The sequence below is a fragment of the Muscardinus avellanarius genome (assembly GCF_963383645.1).
Source record: "Muscardinus avellanarius genome assembly, chromosome: 12".
NCBI lineage: Eukaryota > Metazoa > Chordata > Mammalia > Rodentia > Gliridae > Muscardinus > Muscardinus avellanarius.
Window position 1 is genome coordinate 12,538,535 of NC_137798.1, and position 21,142 is coordinate 12,559,676.

The 21,142-nt window shown below is 50.3% G+C and overlaps 2 protein-coding genes across 5 annotated transcripts in view; both read right to left on the reverse strand.

The window, feature by feature from the left end:
- EHD4 (EH domain containing 4) overlaps positions 1 to 8,968 on the reverse strand; it is a gene marked incomplete at both ends in the record, with an annotated part of 73,393 nt that extends 64,425 nt beyond the window's left edge. The window contains one exon of the mRNA XM_080708053.1: positions 8,733 to 8,968. Within this exon, the coding sequence (XP_080564179.1) occupies positions 8,733 to 8,968 (236 nt within the window). The remainder of the gene's footprint in view (positions 1 to 8,732) is intronic.
- A 4,164-nt stretch (positions 8,969 to 13,132) lies between these two features.
- PLA2G4E (phospholipase A2 group IVE) overlaps positions 13,133 to 21,142 on the reverse strand; it is a gene marked incomplete at both ends in the record, with an annotated part of 69,101 nt that continues 61,091 nt past the window's right edge. For all 4 annotated transcript variants that reach the window (XM_080708222.1, XM_080708219.1, XM_080708221.1 and 1 more), the window contains 7 exons: positions 13,133 to 13,353; positions 14,020 to 14,203; positions 15,851 to 16,017; positions 17,122 to 17,325; positions 17,698 to 17,805; positions 19,332 to 19,469; positions 20,151 to 20,265. In XM_080708222.1, the coding sequence (XP_080564348.1) occupies positions 13,133 to 13,353; positions 14,020 to 14,203; positions 15,851 to 16,017; positions 17,122 to 17,325; positions 17,698 to 17,805; positions 19,332 to 19,469; positions 20,151 to 20,265 (1,137 nt within the window). The remainder of the gene's footprint in view (positions 13,354 to 14,019; positions 14,204 to 15,850; positions 16,018 to 17,121; positions 17,326 to 17,697; positions 17,806 to 19,331; positions 19,470 to 20,150; positions 20,266 to 21,142) is intronic.

Below are 21,142 nucleotides of genomic sequence, written 5' to 3' on the forward strand. Positions count from 1 at the left end.
AAATGAATGAACACCAGGACCTGTAGGTATGATCCTGTGTGTGTGTGTGTGTGTGTGTGTGTGTGTGTGTGTGTGTGTTGTACACAGGGCATTCTATCTCTGAGCTACTCCACTAGGCCTATTTTATTTTTTGTTTGGAAACAAGGTCTTGCTAAGTTGCTGAGAGCCTCACTAAGTAGCTGAGGCTGGCTTTGAACCTGCGATCCTCCTGTCTCAGCTTCAGCTGGGATTACAGGCGTGCACCACCATGTTCAGCTATGTGTGTGCTTTTATATTGTATATTGCAAACATAGTCTGTTCTTCTATAAAAATTAAGTATCTCAGTATTCCAGGGAGATCTGTAGAAGACATGGTATTTGGCACAAAAGTTTATGATTTTCAGGGGCCCCAGCACTTAAATGAGAGTAAGAACCACCAAATCAGGCCCTCTGTGTTTCTGAAATGTGATTTTTGTTTTATTTTTAAGAAATGGGTGTGTGCTAGAGAATGCCTCCACTTCCTTCCCTGGCCCAGTCTAGGGACTTATCAAGGTTCCTACTCAGAACCCATTCCCCTTCTTCTCTGGAAAACGAGGACATTTTCCTGCTTCCAGTTTTCCATATTCTTTCTAACTGCTGCAAAATCATCAGACAGTCTTTTGAGCACAAATGTGGCAGGCCCTGGGTGGAGGGATCCTCCTCCTTATTTTTTTAATTTTGTACTAGGGATTAAACCCAGGGCCTCAAGCATGCTAGGCAAGTGCTCTGCCACTGAACACCATCCTCAGCCTGATTGACTGATTGATTGATTGATTGACTGATTGATTGACTGGGGACTGGGGCTTGAACCCAGGAGCATTCTACCTCCGAACCACACCCCCTAGCACTTTTATTTTGAAATGGGGTCTCACTGAATTGTTGAGGGTCTCACTATATTGCTGAGGCTGGCTGCGAACCTGTGATCCTCTGGCCTCATCCTCCCAAGTAGTGAGATACGGGAGTGTGCCCCCATGCCGAGTTTTCCCCAGTGCTTTTTTTTCCTCCCCCTCCTTCCCTCCTCCTCTTCTCTCTCTTTCTCTCCTTCCTTTCCTTTCTTCCTTCCTTCTTTTTTGAGTACTGGGGATTGAACTCAGGGGGCATTTACCTCTGAACTATAACCCTGGCCCTATTTTATCTTTTATTTTGAAACAGGGTCTCACTAAATTGCTGAGGTTGGCTTCAAACCTGTGACCCTTCTGTTTCAGCCTCCCAAGTACTGGAATTACAGGCATGTGCCATAACACCCAGTTGTCCCTAGCCCTTTTTAATTTTGAGACGAGGTCTTGATAAACTGCAGAGGCTGGCCTAAACGTGTGATCCTTCTGCTTCAGCCTCCCCAGCAGCTGGGATTACAGGCATGTACCACCACACCTGGTCTTCTCTTTGGGTTTCAATCCCTTCTTGAACAGGCTGGGCTCCCTGTCCAATGGAACAATTTTCCATGGAACATTTTATTCGAGAGGGAAAAAAAGGAAGCAAAATATTGCAGAGTATTTCTGCTTTCTGTTAATATTGTAGAAAGAGCCCCGAGCCGTGGGCCTATCACTTCCTGAGTCTGTCTTGTTCTAGTCACCCCTAAACGGGCCTTTTTATTGTCCTTAGCGTGTCTGCACTCTTAGCCCACTCCAACCTTTATTTTTATTTATTTATTTTTTGTGTGCTGCAGGTTGAACTCAGAGGCATTCTGCCTCCAAGCTACACTCCAGCCCTTTTGTATTTTTAATTTAAAACAGGGTCTCACTAGGTTGATGAGAGTCTCACTACTTGCTGAGGCTGTCCTCTAACCTAACCTGTGATCCTCCTGTCTCAGCCTCCCAAGTACTGGGATTTCAGGTGTGTACCTCCATGCCTGACTACTCTATCCTCTTTATCTTTTGTATTATCCATAAACCTGGTTAATGCCTTGCATATCCCCCCTTAAACACTTTTTTTTCTTTTGTACAACTGAGGATGGCTAAGCAACATCCCAGCCCTATTTTTTACTCTTTATTTTTATTTATTTATTTATTTATTTATTTATTTATTTATTTTTATTTATTTATTTTTGGTGGTACTGGGGTTCCTGGAAGCCCTTCTACCTCCGGGCTACACTCCCAGACCTATTTTATATTTTTGAAACAGGGTCTCTTAAGCCAGCATGGCTGGCTTCGAACCTGCGCGATCCTCCTGTCTCCGCCTCCCAAGCACAGGGATTACAAGCGTGCGCCACCATGCCTGGCTTACTCTTTATTTTTTATTTATTTTTATTTTTTTATTTTTTGGTGGTACTGGGGTTCCTGGAAGCCCTTCTACCTCCGGGCTACACTCCCAGACCTATTTTTACATTTTTATTTGGAAACAGGGTCTCCTAAGCCAGCACACGCAGCTGGCTTCGAACCTGCGCGATCCTCCTGTCTCTGCCTCCCACGTGCGGGGATTACAAGCGTGCGCCACCATGCCCGGCCTTACTCTTTATTTTGAAACAGGGTCTGAGTTGCAGAGGGCCTCACTAAGTAGCTGAGGCTGCCTGCAAACTGCAATCCTCTGGTCTCAGCCTCCCAAATGCTGGGATTACAAGCGTGCGCCACCACGCCCGGCTTACCGTTAAACACTATATTTAAGTGGTAATATTTTATTCATTATTGATGGCATTGGGGACTGAATCCAGGGGCAATTCTACCTCCAAGCTACACCTTCAGCCTGTTTTAAAAAATTTTTATTTGGCTGTCCACGAAACGAGACCCTGTTTCAAAATAAAGGATAAAAAAATAGGGCTGGGAGTATAGCTCAAAGATAGAATACCCCAGTACCACACACACACACACAAAAATATTTGGAAACAGGGTCTCACTAAGTTGCCAAGAGCCTCACTAAGGTGCTGAGACTGGCTTTGGACCTGTGATCCTCCTGCCCCCCAAGTACCGGGATGACAGGCATGAACCACCACACCCGGCTTAAGTGATAATATTTAAGATTTTAATACACAATTACATTATCAAGCATTTTATAAGAAAATATTTAACATCCCTTGATTGTATCCAGATGAACACTATGAAGAATGAACACGTTTATACACTGGCACAAATGAGGGCGGGGCTCGGAGGGAACATGGTGGCTGGTGTTTACCCCATGGGTCCTTTCGCCCTTGTGTTTCTTTAGCTTTTTCCACTTTGCGTCCTTTCCGGCATCCATTTTTTCTTTTAAAATTCTTGCACTTAGATGCAGAAATTACTTGACTGGTTAGTAACAACAGAATTGTGGGAATGAAATGAGTCATCGTCTGCTTAGTGTTAGAAGAGCAAATTGTTCTATTTTTTTTTTTTTTAGTCGAGATGTCAGTTATATGCTAGAAAATTCACCCTTTTAAAGGGTACAGTCTGTGGTGTTTAGTATAATCACAGAGTTGTACAGCACATATCATTATCCAATTTCAGAATATTTTTATCAATCCCAAAGGAAATCTTGTACCTAGCAGTCTCTCCATTTGCAAATGGTATTTAGTGTTTCTCGCACCATTTGTTGAAAAGATTATCCTTTCTTCCATTGAATCTTCTTGGTACCCTTGACAAATACCAATTGCAGCTGGGCGTGGTGGTGTAAGCCTGTAATCTCAGCACTTGAAAGGCCGGACATGAAGCTTGCGGGCTGGAGGCCAGCCTCAAAAACTCAGGCCCTCGGCAACTTGGCGAGACCATTTCAAAAAAACAAAACCAAAAATACAGTGTTAGGGGGATAGCACCTGAGTTCACGCTGTTGTACACACACAAAAAAAATCAATTGGTCTCACAGGTTCCACTTTTAGACCCTCAATGTTACACGTTGGTCTACATGTCAACCCTTCTGCCAGGACCACACTGCACTGTTTATCACAGCTATGTACTGAGTTTTAAATCAGGACGTGTGTCCTTCACACTTTGTTCTATTTCACAATTGTTTCGGCTATCCTGAATCCAAAAGATTGATAAGATCAGTTTGTGCCAAAAAAAACCCAACAAACTACAATTTTGATAGAAAGTACGTTGAATCTGTACATCGCTCTGGGGGTATTGCTGTCTTAACAACACAGCCTCCGATCCACAAGCTATTTTTTCATTTATTTCTTCCTGTCTTCCTTAATTTCTTCCAACCATGGTTCATAGTTTTCGATGTAGAAGTCTTGTACTTTTTTTTGCCAGGTTTCCTCTTGAGTATTATATACTATGAGGTGCTATTGTAAGTGACATTGTTTTCTTAATTTCACTTTGGAATTGTTCACTATTAATGTGTAGAAATGCAACTGCTTTTCGTATATTGATCTTGTATCCTACAACTCTCAAACTTATTTGTTTTGATAGCTTTTTAGTGGATTTTAAGGATATTCTATATACAGAATCATGTCATCTGCAGATAGCTTTACTTTTTCCCCCAATCTGGATGCCTTTTATTTCTTTTCTTGCTTAGTTGCTCCAGCCCTTGCCCTGTTAAAGCCTACGTAATTTCTTTGAATAGATTCCCTTTTTCCTCATTAGAATAAATTTTCTAGGGGGAAAAGAGCAGGATTTAGAAAGAAGAGAGAAAGCTGAGGTCTTTTTTTGTGTGTGGGGGTCTGGGGATGGACCCCAGAGGCTTTTGACCTCTGAGCTACACCTCCTGCCCAAATTTTTATTATTTATTTTTTATTTATTTGGTGGTACTGGGGTTGCTGGAAACCCTTCCACCTCCAGGCTACACTCCGAAACCTATTTTATAAATTTATTTGGAAACGGTCTCTTAAACCAGCACGGCTGGCTTCAAACCTGTGCGATCCTCCTGCCTCCGCCTCCCAAGCACGGGGATTACAAGCGTGCGCCACCACGCCCTGCTTATTCTTTATTTTAAAACAGGGTCTCACTGAGTTGCAAAGGGCCTCACTAAGTAGCTGAGGCTGTCCGCGAACCGCGATCGTCCTGCTCAGCCTCCCCAATGCTGGGCTTACAAGTGTGCGCCACCACGCCCGGAGAAAGCAGAGGTCTTAAATGCCTGAAGTTGCGATGTATATTTGAGTTTGTTCCAGGTGGGCTCATATCCTCTCTATGGAACATCCTTCTTCACAGGATCTGGGGCCAGGGATCTTCTCGAGGAATCTCTGAAATCTGTTTTTCTCAAGCTCTTGGCACGATCTGGGCAAGCCCCACATCCACTCTCCCTTGGCTGTCAGAGCCCAGGCTACACAGTCACTTTCCCCAGTGCCCATCTCGTCTCCTTCTCTGGACAATTCTTCCTTGCTGGTCAGAGACAGACCAGCCAGCAGTTCCTACCACACATACTGTCTTCTGAGGAATAAAACCTAGGGCGATCCGCTATTCTGCCTTTACCCTAGAGAGAGCTGGACAGAAATCTCCACCATATCTGAAGCTTCCTCTGGGCCAGTGCTAGCGGCGGGCAGGAGGCTCCACCGACTGCTCTTACTCTGGGGCTCCTCCTGGTGCTCATTCGGGCAGGAGGGAGCATATTTTCTCATCACCGCAGTCTCCCCCCCTAGGAGTCCTTTGCCTCGGTCCTGATGAGTGTCCTGGCCCATGTATTAGTGAAACTCCTAATTCCTCCCAGCCCTGGGACAAGATGGGAGAGTAAGGCTTCATCAAAGGTATGGAATGGACACCAAAGGCTTGGCTGAATGACTTTACATTAAGAAGTTTCTTTCACAGCAGCACAGGGTCCGTGTCATCAGTTACCTCCTGGGATGTGCAGAAAGCAAGATGGCTAAGAACCTATGACTGGGTAAACAGGTGCCCTCCACAGCCAAGTATGACCTTCGAGTGCCCAAGTGCTAGAAGCAAATAATTGAGGCCATTAGCCAGGATATAAGAGAGGCAGGATCCAGGTTGGTGAGGATCCCACTCACCTTTCCAAGTGCCCCATTCTCCAGGAAGCTGCCCTTTCTTTTGGGGCTCCCCTCCCAGAAGCTAATCACTTTCTCCTGCTTGTCCACTCTGAAATCATATGCAACTTTATTTTATTTTTATGGTGCTGGAGATTGAACTCGGGGCCTTGTACATGCCTGGCAAATACTCTACCACTGAGCTACACTCCCAGCCCTCCGCTCTAAAATAAAATTCATACCACATGCGGTGGCACGCACCTCTAATCCCAGTACTCGGAGGCTGAAACAGGAAAAACACAGGTTCAAGGCCAATCTAGCAGTTTAATGAGACCCTGAGCAATGTAATGAGACCCTGGATTCAACCCACGGAACCAAAAATAGATGAATAAATCAAAAATAAAACTCAGCATCTCCTGTGAGCTCCCCGAGCCTCCTGCGCACACCACGCTCCTTCTAATCTCACAGGTCCACTTTGTGCCCCTTTAAATGACAAAGCCACTTAGCCCAAGGAAGGCATCAGAACAGTGACTTCTCATTAGGCTGGGCCTCCCTCCCCCAGGCCCGCACATGGCTCCAGCGCCTGTTCCTAAAATGTCAGTATGGACGGAGTTGCTAGGAGTCAGGCTAAGACAGCTTCATTTCTGGTTTTTGCGGGTCTGAGGATGGAACCCAGGGGCATTCTACCTTCAAGCTACACCCCAGCCCTATTATTTTATTCTTTATTTTGAATCAAGGTCTTACTGAGTTGCAAAGGGCCTCACTAAATATCTGAGGCTGGCCACAAACCGTGATCCTCCTGTCTTAGCCTCCCAAGTGTTGGGATTACAAGCGTGGGCAACCACGCCCGGTTTAAGAATGCTTCTTAAAACTATGCTTTTCCGCTGGGCGTGGTGGCGCAGCTTGTAATCCCCAGGCTTGGGAGGCAGAGACAGGAGGATCGCGCAGCTTCGAAGCCAGCCGCTGGCTTAGGAGACCCTGTTTCCAAATAAAAATGTAAAAAATAGGTCTGGGAGTGTAGCCCGGAGGTAGAAGGGCTTCCAGGAACCCCAGTACCACCAAAAAAAAAAGAAAAGAAAAAAAAGAAAACTATGCTTATCCATTCCACAGAGCTTCTCCCAAATAATAAAACAGAGAAAAATGTGACTATAATGAAACAGTAAGGGGGATACGGATCCTTTGAACTGAATTTCCTATCTCAGGCCTGCTTATTACTACTAGGCTATGGAAGCAGGAGGCTGCACTGCGTCCGGGTTGGTACATCAGGTAGGGAGGGGCACGCTAATAGGACAAGGCCCTCGAGACCAGCGGGAGCAAAGGCCTGGGGTGCTGTGAACACGCCACCACTAAACTACAACCATGTTCTGCTCTTATTCACTGCATGCTTCAAAAAAGAAAAAGGAAAAAAAATCCTCTTTCCATTCTCTTTATTGCCACTTGGTTGTAATATTTTATATTTATTTTATTACTTATAAATATTTATATTTATTATTTTTGTTACTGCAGATTGAACCCAGAGGCATTCTATCTTGGCGCTACACTTCCCGCCCTGTTTATTTTGTTTTTATTTTGGAACATGGTCTTGCTAGGTTGCTGAGGCTGAACTTAAAACTGATCCTTCTTTCTCAGCCTCCCAAGTAATGGGATAACAGGTGTGCATCACCATGCCCAGCTGGTTGTGATATCTTATCATCCCAGTTCAAATGTGCCATCTGTTTGTCATCTTTCAAGAAACCAGTTACTGAAATATAACTATAGTTTTTTTCTGAGTGTCTGGGATACATCTGATACTATTTCAGCTTACTAATGAGCACCAAGTAAAACAACATTGTTTTCTATCGTCTTCCTTCATATGCAATTTGCTGTCTAGAACTACATTGCAACGCACAGTGTACATATACATTGCTGAATTCATTCACAGTGGGCCTGGATTTAACATGTTTCCTGTAGTGACAACTAGTCTTTTTGTCGGAACTATTTAGGTCACTGGAGTGGAGAAAACGAGGTTGCTATTTAGCAGACATGGCACGCATCCAAATATAGATGAAGTTTTCTGAACACCTGTTGATCATCACATGATGAGAAGACTGTTAGACTTTCCCAAATCCTAGACCTAAAATGATGGGCCTTAATTTAACCTAAAAAACAAGTCTCCTTCTCCTTTTCAAAGAGAGCTTTAAGATGCTGGCTGCTTTAGAAATAAAACGGATGTAAAAAGCAGTCTATTCCGATGGATATTGCCTCTCCTCAAAAGTCACATCAGAGGAAGCTATGTGATTTGAACCGCAGGGCAAGCACAGCAATCGCTTCCGGAGGCACAGCGAGCGTGACAAATATTTTCAGTTGTCAAGGGTGAGAGAGGAGGGAATGACCCACCTAAGAAATGGAAACTAACAAATAGTAACATGACACTCCCTTGAGTTCACGGGCTGGTCCCGCAGCTGCTACGCACAGCTAATTTCTTAGGGCCTGGAAGGCGACGAGCAGCGAGGCTGCAGGCCGGCGGCGCTGTGGCCAGGGGCGGCCTGCGGGGCCTGGGGGGACGCTGCGGGTGGGCAGCGCCCTCTGCGGCCACGATCCATTCATTCGCTACCGCAGTGGGCCTGGCACTGTGGCAGGGTCTTAGCTCTCCAACCGGGACTCCACGGCCTGTCCTAGCCCCACGCCTCCACGCCTCGGCCCCCATTCCCAGCCCTGGACGTTCCAGCCTCGTCCCCTGCCTTCCCTGGGCCCCCGGCCGGGGTGATCGGACGCAGCCAGCCAGAGGAATGCCTGTGAGCTGGCCGAGGCGGCCGCGCCCAGCCGCGGGGCTGGGGACCCCGGGGTGCCGCGCGGGGTCCCCCAGCCAGGCGGAGGCCGAGGGGCGCAGGGGCGCGGGGCGGGGCCGCCCAGGCTACCTGATGAAGGTGGTCTTGCCGGTGCTGTACTGGCCCACCAGCAGGATCATGGGTTTGTTGTCGAAGTCGGCATCCTCCAGCGCGGGCGAGTGGAACTCGTGGAAGCGGTACGCCTCCTCCAGCGGCAGCACCTTGCGCAGGTAGAGCGAGCGCAGGCCGCCGGTCACGGTCTGCACGGCGTCCGCGCCGCCCGCGCGCTCGCGCCCGCCCGCCTGCCGCCCCATCCAGCTGAACATCCTGCCGCCCGCCCGTCCGTCCGTCTGTCCGTCCGCGCTCCGCGGCGACCGCTCTCGGCCCGACCCTCCGCGCCTCGCACCCAGTCGCCCGCAGCGCTCGCCGCCGCCCCAGCGCGGCCCCGCCTGGCGCAGCCGCAGCCAATCCCCGGCCGCCACGTCACGGGCGGGCGTTCATTATTCAAAAGAGCTCCCTCAGGTCCTTCCTCATTGGGCCGCTGCCAGCCAGGGCGGCGGCGTCAGCCAATGGGGAGGTGGCTCTTAATGTATTATTGATGACCGAATCTGCTTAGAGGGATGGGCCGCGGGAGTGTGTCACCAGGACCCCGTGGCTCCGGCGTCATCCCTGGGCCGCCTTCGGGTGCTGGGGCCCCACCTCTGGCCAGGTGGCGTCGGCTTCCGGGCAAATCTGAGCTGCCAAGAAGGAGCCTCCGGAGGCGACTCGGTCTCCTGGAACGTTTACTCACTCACTCCGAGCCTTTGGATGTACATTCAGAAAGTTGATGGACAGGTTTTTCTTTCTTCCCGCTAGCAGGTTATCATTAACCCATTTTACAGGCAAAGACATCTAGGCTCACTGACATAATCCACAAAAATTGAAGGAGGGAAATCTTGGACTTCAGTCTGTTTGGGTAGATATTTCTTCTACTTTTCCAGGCTTTCTGCACTAAATTCTGGATCAGTCCCTGGCCCGTCACTTTCAGTTTTCTTTATGTGACTTTTTTTTTTTTTTTTTTTTGGTAATGAGGCGTGAACTCAGGGCTGTTCTACCTCTGACCTAAACTCTCAGCCCTACTCTTTATTCTTTATTTTGAAACAAGGTCTCACTAAGTTCCAGAGGGCCCCACTAAGTAGCTGAGGCTAGCCGCAAACCCACAATCCTCCTGTCTCCGCCTCCCAAGTACTGGGATTACAAATGTGCACCACGACGCCTGGCTTTATTTGACTTTTGTAAAATTGAAGCTTTAGTCATCACCCTCATTACTACATATCCTCATTATTATAATCTAATTTCCCATAAGATAATTTCATAGTTCATGTTAAGTACAGTCTATGATGTTCACACAATCCTAGCGACACATTTCTCAGAACATATCCTCATCATTAAGTGATCCATATTTGTGTATCAACTGAACAAAGAGAATCCAGAGATAGACCTACACATATGGTCAATTGATTTTTGACAAAGCACAAAGCTGATTCAGTGGATAAAAGACAGTCTTTTAAACAAATAGTGGTAGAAGGGCTCAGGTACAGCTCAGTGGTTGAATGCATGCTTAGCATTCGAGAGGCCCTGAGTTCCATCCGCAGCACCAAAACAAAATACAAATAGAGCTAGAACAATAAGGTATCTGTATACAAAAATATGAATTTTGAGTCATACCTCATACCATATGCAAAAATTAGCTCAAAATGGATCCTAGATCTAAATGTGAAACTTAAAAGGATAAAACTTCTTGGAGAAAATGTTTGTGACTTTGGGTTAGGGCAAGATTTCCTAGATAACCACAAAAGTACAACCCATAAAAAGATAAGAATTGATAAATTGGAGTTTATCAAAATTAAGAACATCTGACCATTATGAGAATGGAGATAAGCACAGACTTGGAGAACATATTTGCCAATCACATACCTGATAAAAAGCCTTGTATCCATCATATATAATGAGCCTTTTAAACTTAACAATAAGAAGCTGGGCGTGGTGGCGCACACTTGTAATCCCAGAATTTGGGAGGCTGAGACCCGAGGATCCTGGCAGGAAGATTGCAAAAATGAGGCTAGTCTCTGCAACTTACCAAGAGCCTGTCTCAAAGTAAAAAAAAAAAAAGGCTGGGATGTAGCTCAGTGATAAAACACCCATAGGTTCAATCGCCAATGCTAGGGGAAAAATACTTTTCATATTTTTCTCCTCAATCTAAGTTCCTGGAATGCAGGCACTGTTCACATAAAGTAGGTGTAGGTGTTCAGTTGATGCCAGCTGTCTTTTCTTCTTCTACATTAAGTTTTCCCGAAAAACATCTGACCTTGAAGCAGTCTGGGTCAGTCTGAGATGCTGCCCCATTAGCTGTTGGAGCCCCATAAACAGAGAGGCCTTACCACAGGAAGTGTGGGGCCCAGCATTAGGAAACAAAGCCATCTATGCTTCCCACGGCCTGATGCTCCCACCTCCAGCGGGGAGGGGGGATTATGGAAGCCAGGGCAGGAGTTAAGCACACGTTGCAGCCTCACATAATGAAAGCAGCCAATCAACATGTGCCCACACGGCCATTTTATTCTGTATTCAAAGAATACAATGATATTTTTTTTTTCCCCTTTGTGGTACTGGAGGTGGAACCCAGGGGCTTTCTACCTCTGGGCTATACTCCCAGAACTATTTTGTACTTTATTTGGAAACAGGGTCTCACTAAGTTGCTGACAGCCTCACTCAGTAACTGAGGCTGGCTTCGAACCCGTGCGATCCTCCTGTCTCAGGCTCCCAAGCGCAGGGATTACAAGAGTGCACCACCACGCCCGGCTAGAATACAATGATTACAATGATTTTATAACCTTCATTTTCCGTGTTCTGATGAACCCAAGGCATGGCCACCTTCACCTTACGACAGACAAACAGGTCTGTGCTGGGCTCATTCCGGTAAGTGCAGAGCCTGTTGCCTGCAGCTAGAAGGGAAAAGTGGGGTGTAGAGAAGGGTGAGAACCCAGGTTAGTGTCACCTGGTGGGGACCAGTTTTGCAGGCCCAGAAGCCCAGCTTATCAGCAGTTCGAGGGAGTAGAGGGTTCCACACTTTCCAAGAGACTGGGATAAATCACTTTCCCAGGTCAACAGGCACAGAATCACCTGGGGTGGGAGGGGCCGGACTCTCCTTACAATGCAGCTTCCACTCCGTGCTGCTGGTGGGGCCTGGGACGCTGCATTTATAACCAGTTCCTCACCACACCCCGAGAACAAGGATGCAAATGGGAGCCCAGTTTTTCTAAACTCTGGGCACCCGTCCCCACTCCTTGCCCAACATGCTTAGGGAGCACCGAGAGCTGGCCGGGCTTCACGGACCACAGGCCTTTCTGCCTTTCAGATCACTATCAGCGCTGGCTCACAGAGGCTCAGGTTATACCCTTCTCCAGCGAAATCTGGGCCTGCAGGGAGAGAGACCTGGATACAGGGTTCCAGTATCTCTTGAGTCCTAGAGGCCTTCCCAGTGTTGGGAAGCCATCTCTGAGGAAGAGTTCTTCCTCAGAGGGCTAACCTAGCCTTTCAGAGCTGATCCCGGCTAGCTGCTCTGTGAGTCACTCTCCAAGAACTAGGATTCCTGGCTGTGGAGTTTACATGATAAATAAGAAAAATTGCACTTAGAAATAAATAACCTCCTGGAAGCAGGAGGGATAGGGAGCCGGGAGCTGAGGGGCTCCTGGGGAGATTGTCAGTGAGCACCAGTGGCCACCTGGAGCCTTGACTGCGGCCCAGTCACTCCTCCCGGAACTGTTCATGGGAGCCGGGTCCTCAGGTATGGCTGCCTGGTGGGGACCACGTGCATCCCCAGCCCAGGCTCTGGGTGGCTAGGGCAGCGCCGCTGATAAGGTCACCTGATTGGCTGTGCGTGGCAAAGACCAGGATGTCTCCAGCACTCCATCCAGACCTCCTAGCCTCAGGCTACCTAGTAATACCCCGACTCATAAAAGCAAAAATCACAAAAAATTATTGCTGATAAATATAATAAGAATGCAATTGTCCTCAACTTTACAAATGGGTTTCCCAGAGAAACCCAGAGTGCTGCTCAGTCCTCCTGTGTATTTCCCCTAGGCCTGCCACGGGAGGAGGAAGAGGGTGTGGAAGGAGGGGCCTCCACCTGGGTCCGAGGTTTCTTGCTGGGAACCAGCCCCTTTCTCAGGCCCCACCTGCGCTCTCCACGCTGGAAGCTGGAGAGATGTGAGAGCCCGTGGTCCTCAGACTTCCTTCCCCACAGGGGAGAGGCGGATGAAATTCCAGTAGTGTCAAACCCCCACGCGGCTCCGTGTTATTTTCCTTCGTCTTTCTCCCCTTTTTAAAAGTTTAACTTTTGCTAGAAAGCCCAAGCCAGCCTGCCTGCACTCCTGGCCAGAGAGCCGGGCCAGCTTTGAGGGCCAGTCAGCCTCCACAGTGAAGCAGACGCGGAGGGCTGGGGCTCCCAGGGCTTAGGAGGGACACTGGTTTTTCAGGCGTTTCTTCTTTTCCACTGCCATCCTCACAGCCTGAAGGAGCTTGTCCCTGTTGTTCAGGATGTTGTACTCTGAGAGCTTCACCAGCTTGTCAAAGGCTTCCTCCGTGTACGTCAGCTCCTTGGTGGCGTAGGGAGAATCGGGACCATAAATGTCAACTTGGCCCAGCTCCAGCTCCTCGGGGCTCCGCTCCACACCTGGGGGCAGCAGAAGGACTCAGTGTAGACCCTCATTATGTTGGCTTATAAGGACTAGCTTCCATCTCTCTCCCCTAGCCCACCCTTTACATGTGGACAGACACGCCTGCATGAAAACACACACGCGCACACACACACACCCCTCTGAGCCCCTCAGAGTAGGGGCACAGCTTATTCAGTTTAAGGTTGCCCCAATACTAAAACACAGTTGGATATCAATAACTGTTATTTGGTTTTTTGGTTGGTTGTGTGTGTGTGTGTGTGTGTGTGTGTGTGTGTGTGTGTGTGATGCTGGGGATGGAACCCAGGGGCATTCTACCTCTGAGCTACACCCACAACCCTATTCTGTATTCTTTATTTTGAAACAGGGTCTCACTAAGTTGTGGAGGGCCTCACTAAGTAGTTGAGGCTGGCCGCGAACCTGCAATTCTCGTGTCTCAGTCTCCCAAGTATGGATTATACAAGCGTGCGCCACCACGCCCAGCTCAGTAACTGTTGAATGACTAAAAGTGTAGGAGATGTTGGTCAGCTCTTGTGGGAGGGGCCCTTTTCTTCTTTGCCAAAGCCAAGGTTGGCTGGCTTTCCTCAATGCTATTAGAAGCCACACAAGCCTTGAGATGGGAGCTCTCCATGGGCGGCCCGTGGGTCTGAGCGCAGGCAGCTCACCTGGTGCCTTGTACTTCTGGAAGGAGTCGTTGATGAGCGGGAAGAAGGCCACGATGGGGGCGTCGGGCTCCTGGGGCTGCTCCATCAGGTAGCACTCCCTGAGATGCTCATCGTCCTCCTGGATCTCATAGCTGGGGAAGGGGATCTTCTGCGTGGTACAGTACTCACAGGTTTGTTTCAGAGGCTGGAATATCGCAGGAAGACATGTTTGAGATAAGACACATGTGTTCTTGAACCCAGCCTCCCCGTTTCCCAGCCAACAACTCCAGCCCCCAGCTGCTTTGAGCATTTGTGGTATTTTTAGAAATAAGGCAGGTCAGGACACAGGGCCTGAGGCACTGGGTCAGTGCGGTCCGGCTGCAAGCACCTTTCTCAGGTGTGGCCCACTGAACACAGACCTCCTGTGACTGGAGCTGGGCCACTCAGCCGTGGCTGGCCACACTTCTGGGGACAGGCATGGATTTTGGAATTGACAGTGTCACGGGACTACACTCTGAAAAAGTCCCTTTGAAAATGAGATGCAGCCAGGCATGGTGCCGCATGCCGAGACAGGAAATACGCGGGTTCAAGACCAGACTCAGCTACTTAGACTTGCAGTCATCTAGCGAGACCCAGTTTCAACAATAAAGAATAAAAAAGGGCTAGGGGTGTGTGCAGCTCAGAGATAGAATACCCCTGGGTTCAATCCCCAGAATCACAAAAAAAAAAAAAAAGAAAGAAAAGAAAAAGAGATGCATCAGAAAGAGCTCTGGACTTGGTGTCAGAATCCCCTTAGTTCTGCACCTGTCCCCTGTCCCATTTACTGTGTGGCCTCTAGCAAGCCACTTGCCCTCTCTGTGCCTGTTTTCTCAACTATCACATGGGGCTAATGGTCGCTGTGCCCTCTACCTCAAAGAGTTGGCATAAGGACCAGGTCTTAGTTAGGGAATACAGTTCCTTATTTATACACTTAGGTCAAGATCACTGTTGTCATCCCGGTCATCTGTCTATTCTCCCCTTTCCCTGGCTTCAGGACAGGACTATATCAGAACAGTCCCAAGTACGGATTACAAGCGTGAGCCTCCACGCCTGGCTCAGTAACTGCTGAATGACTTAAAGGAATAGGAGATGCCGCTGTCAGCTCTTGGGTGGGAGGGGCCTTTTCTTCTTTGCCAAAGCCAAGGTTACCTCAGCAAGGTTGATACCAAAAACAGTACCTTCCCCTGAAAGGGCCAGAGCTTTTAAAAATTAAATAAAAATGCTGGGCTTGGCGGTGCACACTTGTAATCCCAGTACTTTGGAGGCTGAGACAGGAGGATACCGCAGGTTTGAAGCCAGCCTCAGCTACTTAGTGAGACCCCGTTTCTAAATAGGTCTGGGAGTATATCCTGGAGGTCGAAGGCCCCTGGGTCTCATCCCTAGTACCACAAGAAAGAAAGAAAGAAAGAAAGAAAGAAAGAAAGAAAGAAAGAAAGAAAGAAAGAAAGAAAGAAAGGCACTAGTCCTGTTTTTTTTTTGTGTAGTCACATGGAGGGCCACAGTCCCTAGAGAGGGGGCAATGTGATTATCTTGAAAATATGACATTATCAGCTTTTTAAGTGATACATAAGTTCAAAAGGGAATGGTCTATTAAGATTTTCTTTCTTTTTTTCTCTTTTAGCTGAAGAATGGCCAAGTATGGCAAAGACTCAAAGGCGAGAATAAAATGGAGTTTGGAAAGCGGGTTTCTGTAAGCCCGGGTCCCTGGCCTCGGGTCATGCCCGGCGGCTGCAGTTTCTCAGATGCCGCCTCGAAGCCGGCCAGGAGAGTCCCCCTCGTCCCGGCGCCGAGGCTCTGGTGGAGCGGCACTTGCCTTCGTCTGGGACCCGGCGCAGTAATTGAGGTGGATGATGAGGTCGGCCTTTCTCTCCGGCCTGAGGAGGGGCGCGTAGCTGGAGTTGACGAAGAACGCGGTGTCCAGCAGGCACAAGTGTTTGGCAAACTCTGTCAGCTGGTTTGGGAAGTTGTCTAGCACCGTGTCTGAAAGCCAAGCCTTCCAGTTACCAATACATCTGGTTCCTGGTGTCGGCCATGGGCGAGGTGCCTGGAGCCTCCCCTCAGCCCGGGCCTCCAGCCTTCTCCCTTTTTACCAGGGCACTGCTGGGTCCCACACTGCTCTGGGTGGGCTGACGCACAACAGCCTGATTTGGGGGTTTTAGCAGTGTTGGTTATGCGAGGAAAACCCAATCTGACACAGCCTAAGACCATCCTATAAATTAGGGCTACCCCTGGGCCCAGAGCCAGCTACCCTTCTGTCCCAAAACACAGGGACAGAGATTAGGCAGGGTTCAAGCAGCCAGTGTACACTGTGGCCAAATAAAATACCAAAGAATGTGGAAAATTAATGTTATGGTTTGAATTTAAAATGTTCCCCACAAAGCTCATGTATTAAGCTGAGCAGCCGTGTTCGGATGCAGAACACGGCTGGTGTGGGCCCTTGGGGGCGTGACCAGGGACTCCTTCCCTGCAACCAAGGGTTAAGCACCGCTGTCACCTTCTCTCTCTGCTCCACACCACGACGCCCTGAGGACCTGCAGCCCTGGCTCCTGCTTGGAAACTGGTCTATCATGGACTGAAATCTCCAGATCTGTGAGCCCCCCAAATAAATTCTTCCTCTAAGTTTTGTGTTTCAGGTGTTTGCATCACAGCAACAAGAATGTTGATTAAAACAGTCAACCTTAGCTTTAGCGGCGAAAGTAGGGGCTTCATGAGAAGTAGGAGAGCACAGTTGAAGGCCTGGCTCTGCTACTCACCCCGTAGGAGTTCCTGAGCTAAGCCATGCCATGGAGAACCACTCGCATTACAAGGTGTCCCAGAGTACAACCGTGAAGAGTAAGGGCCAGGCTTCCCAGTCTCTACTATGGGCCAGCTCCTGCTTTTGGGGATGTCCGTGCAGATCCCTGGAGTTCTAAGGTCAAGTCATTAAATACCCACGCTGCCCCCTGCTGGTAACCCACACTCCATGCAGGACGACATAGCTGGGGACACAACCAGAGGGTCCTTCTTGAGTTTCTCCACGGAGCCTGGACGTCGCATCTCCCCCTCCAACCCGAGCCAGGCCCAGGGAGCGCCCCGGTGGGCTACCTTTCCACATGCAGAACTGGCTGTTCTGGAGGTAGTCGGTGTGCAGCTGCAGCCCGGACAGGAAGTTGTGGAACTCAGACACAAAGGGCCGGTGGGTGAGGATGTCTCGGAACATGTTGGACAGCCACGACCCTGGAATGGCTACCGTGGTCTCCAGGACGTTGGCGTCACATTTTGGGATTTCGGGCAGGAGCGGCTCATCCTCTAGAGGGGGAGGGAATGGAAGGCCAGTCACCAGAGTAGGGGAAGCCCCGTGAGTGCAGCGCCCACCTTCCTGGCCCAACTCACAAGGCCCGGGGAAGGGGCCTGGAGCAGAAGCAGCGGGGAGGACCAGAGAGACGGCAAGTTCAAAGAGCGACCTTTAACTCTGCTCGCAGACCCCTACCCTCAACCACTCTCCTGGGTGCAGGAGGCAGGGAAGACGCCCAGGCTGAGGAGGGGCAGGAGCCGACGGCAGATAACAGGAAGGGGAGCCTTCCCCGTCTGCGGGCCGTGGTGCTATGCAGACAGATGGTTCTCGGTTTATAGTCCACGCCCCCCGTACCCAGCCATGAGGGGAGCCAGAGGGCCATTCACCAATGTCATGCGTTTTACTCCTCGTCCACCTGTAGAAAAACTCCTCTGAGGTGTGGGACAGATTCCAGGCATCCAGCAGGTTCAGAGAGAAGATGCTGCTCCACAGACCTGGGGAAGCAGGGCAGCGGTGAGAGGTTCGCCCGCAGCCCGGGCTCCAGGCCAGGCGGGCAGTGTCCACTTCCTGCTCCAATGAAGTGGCGGGTGGCCCGGGCCCTCAGCTCTCCTCTCAGTGCAGACAGAAGGTGGGAAGGAGTCTGAGGCACAGTCTCACAGGGGCTTACTGCTGACAAGCACGGGCTTTGTGCCCAAGTCCAGATTCCACATTCAACTGAAGCATCTACAACAGGGCATCCTGGCCCTTGATAGGGCCAATGCTATCTGTTACCATCTTTAAAGTGTAACATTACTAGCCAGGTATTGTAATCTTAGCATTTGGGAGGCTGAGACAGGAGGATCGCACTTCACTGACAGCCTCAGCTATTTAGCAAAGCCCTTTGCAACTCAGTGAGACCCCGATTCAAAATAAAGAATAAAAAATAGGGCTGGGGGTGTAGCTTAGAGGTCAAATGCCCCTGGGTTCCATCCCCAATACCGCAAAATAAATAAATAAATAATAAAGTGTAACAATACTAATAATACTTGTATTAAATTTCTCATACAGACGAGATAACCAATGGATTCTCTACAAGGCAGGTTTTACTCATAAGCCCAATTCACAGATGAGAAAGCAGAGGCCCAGAGATAGGTAATTTAGCCAACTGCACATGGCCAATAAAGGAAGAACCAAGAACTCCAGTCGAAGTGTTTTAACTGCAGCTGTTGGAACCACACGCTCAGTGGCACAGTTGTTGAGAGGAAGGAGCGGTCACCGTGGGCTGGGCGCCCCTGGGTGGGTGTCACAGAAGACACGGGATCTGAGCTGACCTTCTGAAATGGGGCGGCTTGGAATAGGCGGGAGGAGTGCAGGCATCGAGCAGGTTTACATAAGGGGCATAACTGTTGATGCTGTAAAGATGGGTCTGTTTCCCGAGGCTGCTCTTAGGTGGGTGCAGCTGAGACTCTGAAGGGAAGGGCTAAGTGGCGGTCACAGCCAGGCCCCGCACTCAGTAGCCCTGGCTTCTGAGGGGCCAGGGAGCCTAGGGTGGGGAGCTGGGCCAGCCCCCCTATCCCTCCTGCCCTTGCCTGAGGTCCTGTCTGGCCCTTGGCTCCCTGGACTGGGCTGTCCCCAGAGCAGACTCATTGCTGCCTGGAGCCACCCGGGAGGCTTGGGAGTTACAGGGTCTCCGCCTGCCACACCCAGCGTGCTGCAGAGCAGACCCAGGGAGGCTTACTCTTACGTCCCCAGTGGCGTGGGGCCCCTGTTGGGTGCTTCCGGGCCTAAAAGGGACGGCGGGCTATCAGGCAGTCCTGGAGGCTGGTCTGGGCGTAGGTTCAGGAGCCTGTCCTGTGATAAGGCAATGCTGGCAAGTGATAGGAAGGTCACACGCTCAAGGGCTGACCAAGGCAGCCCAGAACTGAGACAAGATTCTCCCGGTCACTCGTCATTCAAAGGCAGGGCCTGCCCAGCATGGGGCAGGGTGTCCAGCTCAGAGAGAACAGGACATTTAACCAACTAGCCCCCGGCCAGGAGTCACCTAGCATGTAGCATATCCGAGACTCGGGGATCCTCTTCATCAGGCGCCCCATGAAGAACTCAGAGCCGAAGAGCTCAGTGGGGATGGACGCCCCGTACTTCTGCAGGCCCACCTCGTAGGGGGAGAACTCGCACCACTCTGTACACAAAGCAGCAGGACAGCGGGTCAGTCCCGGGCCAGGGAGCCAAGTCTGCCCAGCCCAGCCCAGCCTGCCTGTCAGCCAGCTGGCTGCAAGGCCTTGGGGACCCAGGGACAGGGAGGCAGGCTGCAGTTCCCCCACACAGCACAAGGGGGCGCCCATTACCTGCTCCTGCAGGTTGGGCAAAATAGTTTTGCAGCTCTCTCTTCCTCTCTTTCCCTCTCTTCCTCCCTCCCTTCTTTCCTTCCTCCCTCTTTTTTCCTGGTACCCAAGTATCCAGGGGGTAACCGAGTATCGAGGGGGTACTCAAATATCCCTTTTTATTTTTGCTCCCCAGAGCCGAAGAAACAGGAACCCAAACTGAACCTGACGCAGGGCAGGTCTCCTTCGCAGGGCACAGTCCTTCCCTCTAGGCAGCTTAAGAGCGCCTAGAATCCCTTCCCTGCAAGGCTTTGCTTCTCCCCTGTCTCATCAAATGGCAGCCCAGTAAGCGAGGGGACCTGCCCTCCGGCCACACGCATGGGCGGGAGAGTGGACAGCAAAGTCGATTTCTTTAGCTGAGGGCACACTGTTTTTGATGTGGAGATTGGCACGGGGTAGGTGTGGGGAGACCTTAGCGGTGCTGGGTGCCTTTGCCAGCCAAGGGACCCCTCCCTCCTCAGTCACCAGCCCCCAGTCACCTCGGAAGTCCTGGTTGCTCACATCATCCTTGACGTTGATGGTGAGGTAGATGGGCAGGGGGTTCTGGCCCCGGCACAGAGCAGTGCGCTGCTCTGACAGCGTGCATTCGCTTTTCTGTGGGGGAGAGACATGGTTAAGGAGACTATGCAGCTGCTGAGCAGTCCCAGGGGCTGTGTAGGATCGGGGGACAATCTGGATCTCGCTGGGAAGTGGCTTCTGAGCTCATGTGTCTGCTGTGTAGGACACAGCTGAGGCCAGTCAAACCTGCGCATCAATCCACCCAGAGAATGCACCCCTCGACCGCTCTCACGCCCACCAGCCCGACAGCAGACACGGCGGGGCTGGGCTGCTCCTCACACGCCTCCACCAGTCTTGGGGCCAGAGAAGAATAACAGGAGGGCCACCACAGTCCCTCTCCATGCCACCACCTTCCACATCACTGGAACCGGAGCCGCTCCGGGATTCTGTTTTGTTTTGTTGGCTTGGAATATTGGACTCTCATAAAATTTGGGAGGAAAAAGTGCCCTCCCTTAAAAAAAAAAAAGGCTTGAAAACCTGATAGCCAAGCCCCTCTGAGTCCCCTGAGCGTTGTGTTGAGTAATCAGAATAGCAGATCAGCTCAGGCCACCTCTTGGCGTGAACCACCCAGTGCAGATGAGGCAGAGTGGAGGTCCTAGCAGCCCAGGTTCTGAGCCGGAGCCAAGCAGCTGCCAGCTGGGTGACAGTTCCTGGTTCCCCTGAATGTAGGAGCTCCAGAACCCATGTGAGATCACAAACTTGCGTGGCCCAGTGGCGTCTGGGCCTCCTTTGAAGGAAAACAGGGTGTCTGTCACAAGTGGGCCCAGGGAGCTGACCGTCCTGCAGATTCAGAGAATAGCCCAGTCTACTCTCATTGTCAAAGGGGCTCCTCCTTGGCCGGGGTGAGAAGCCCCACAGCAATCCCAGCCTGGCTTTCCTGGGCATCTTGAATCTTCTCCACACAGAACCCTCA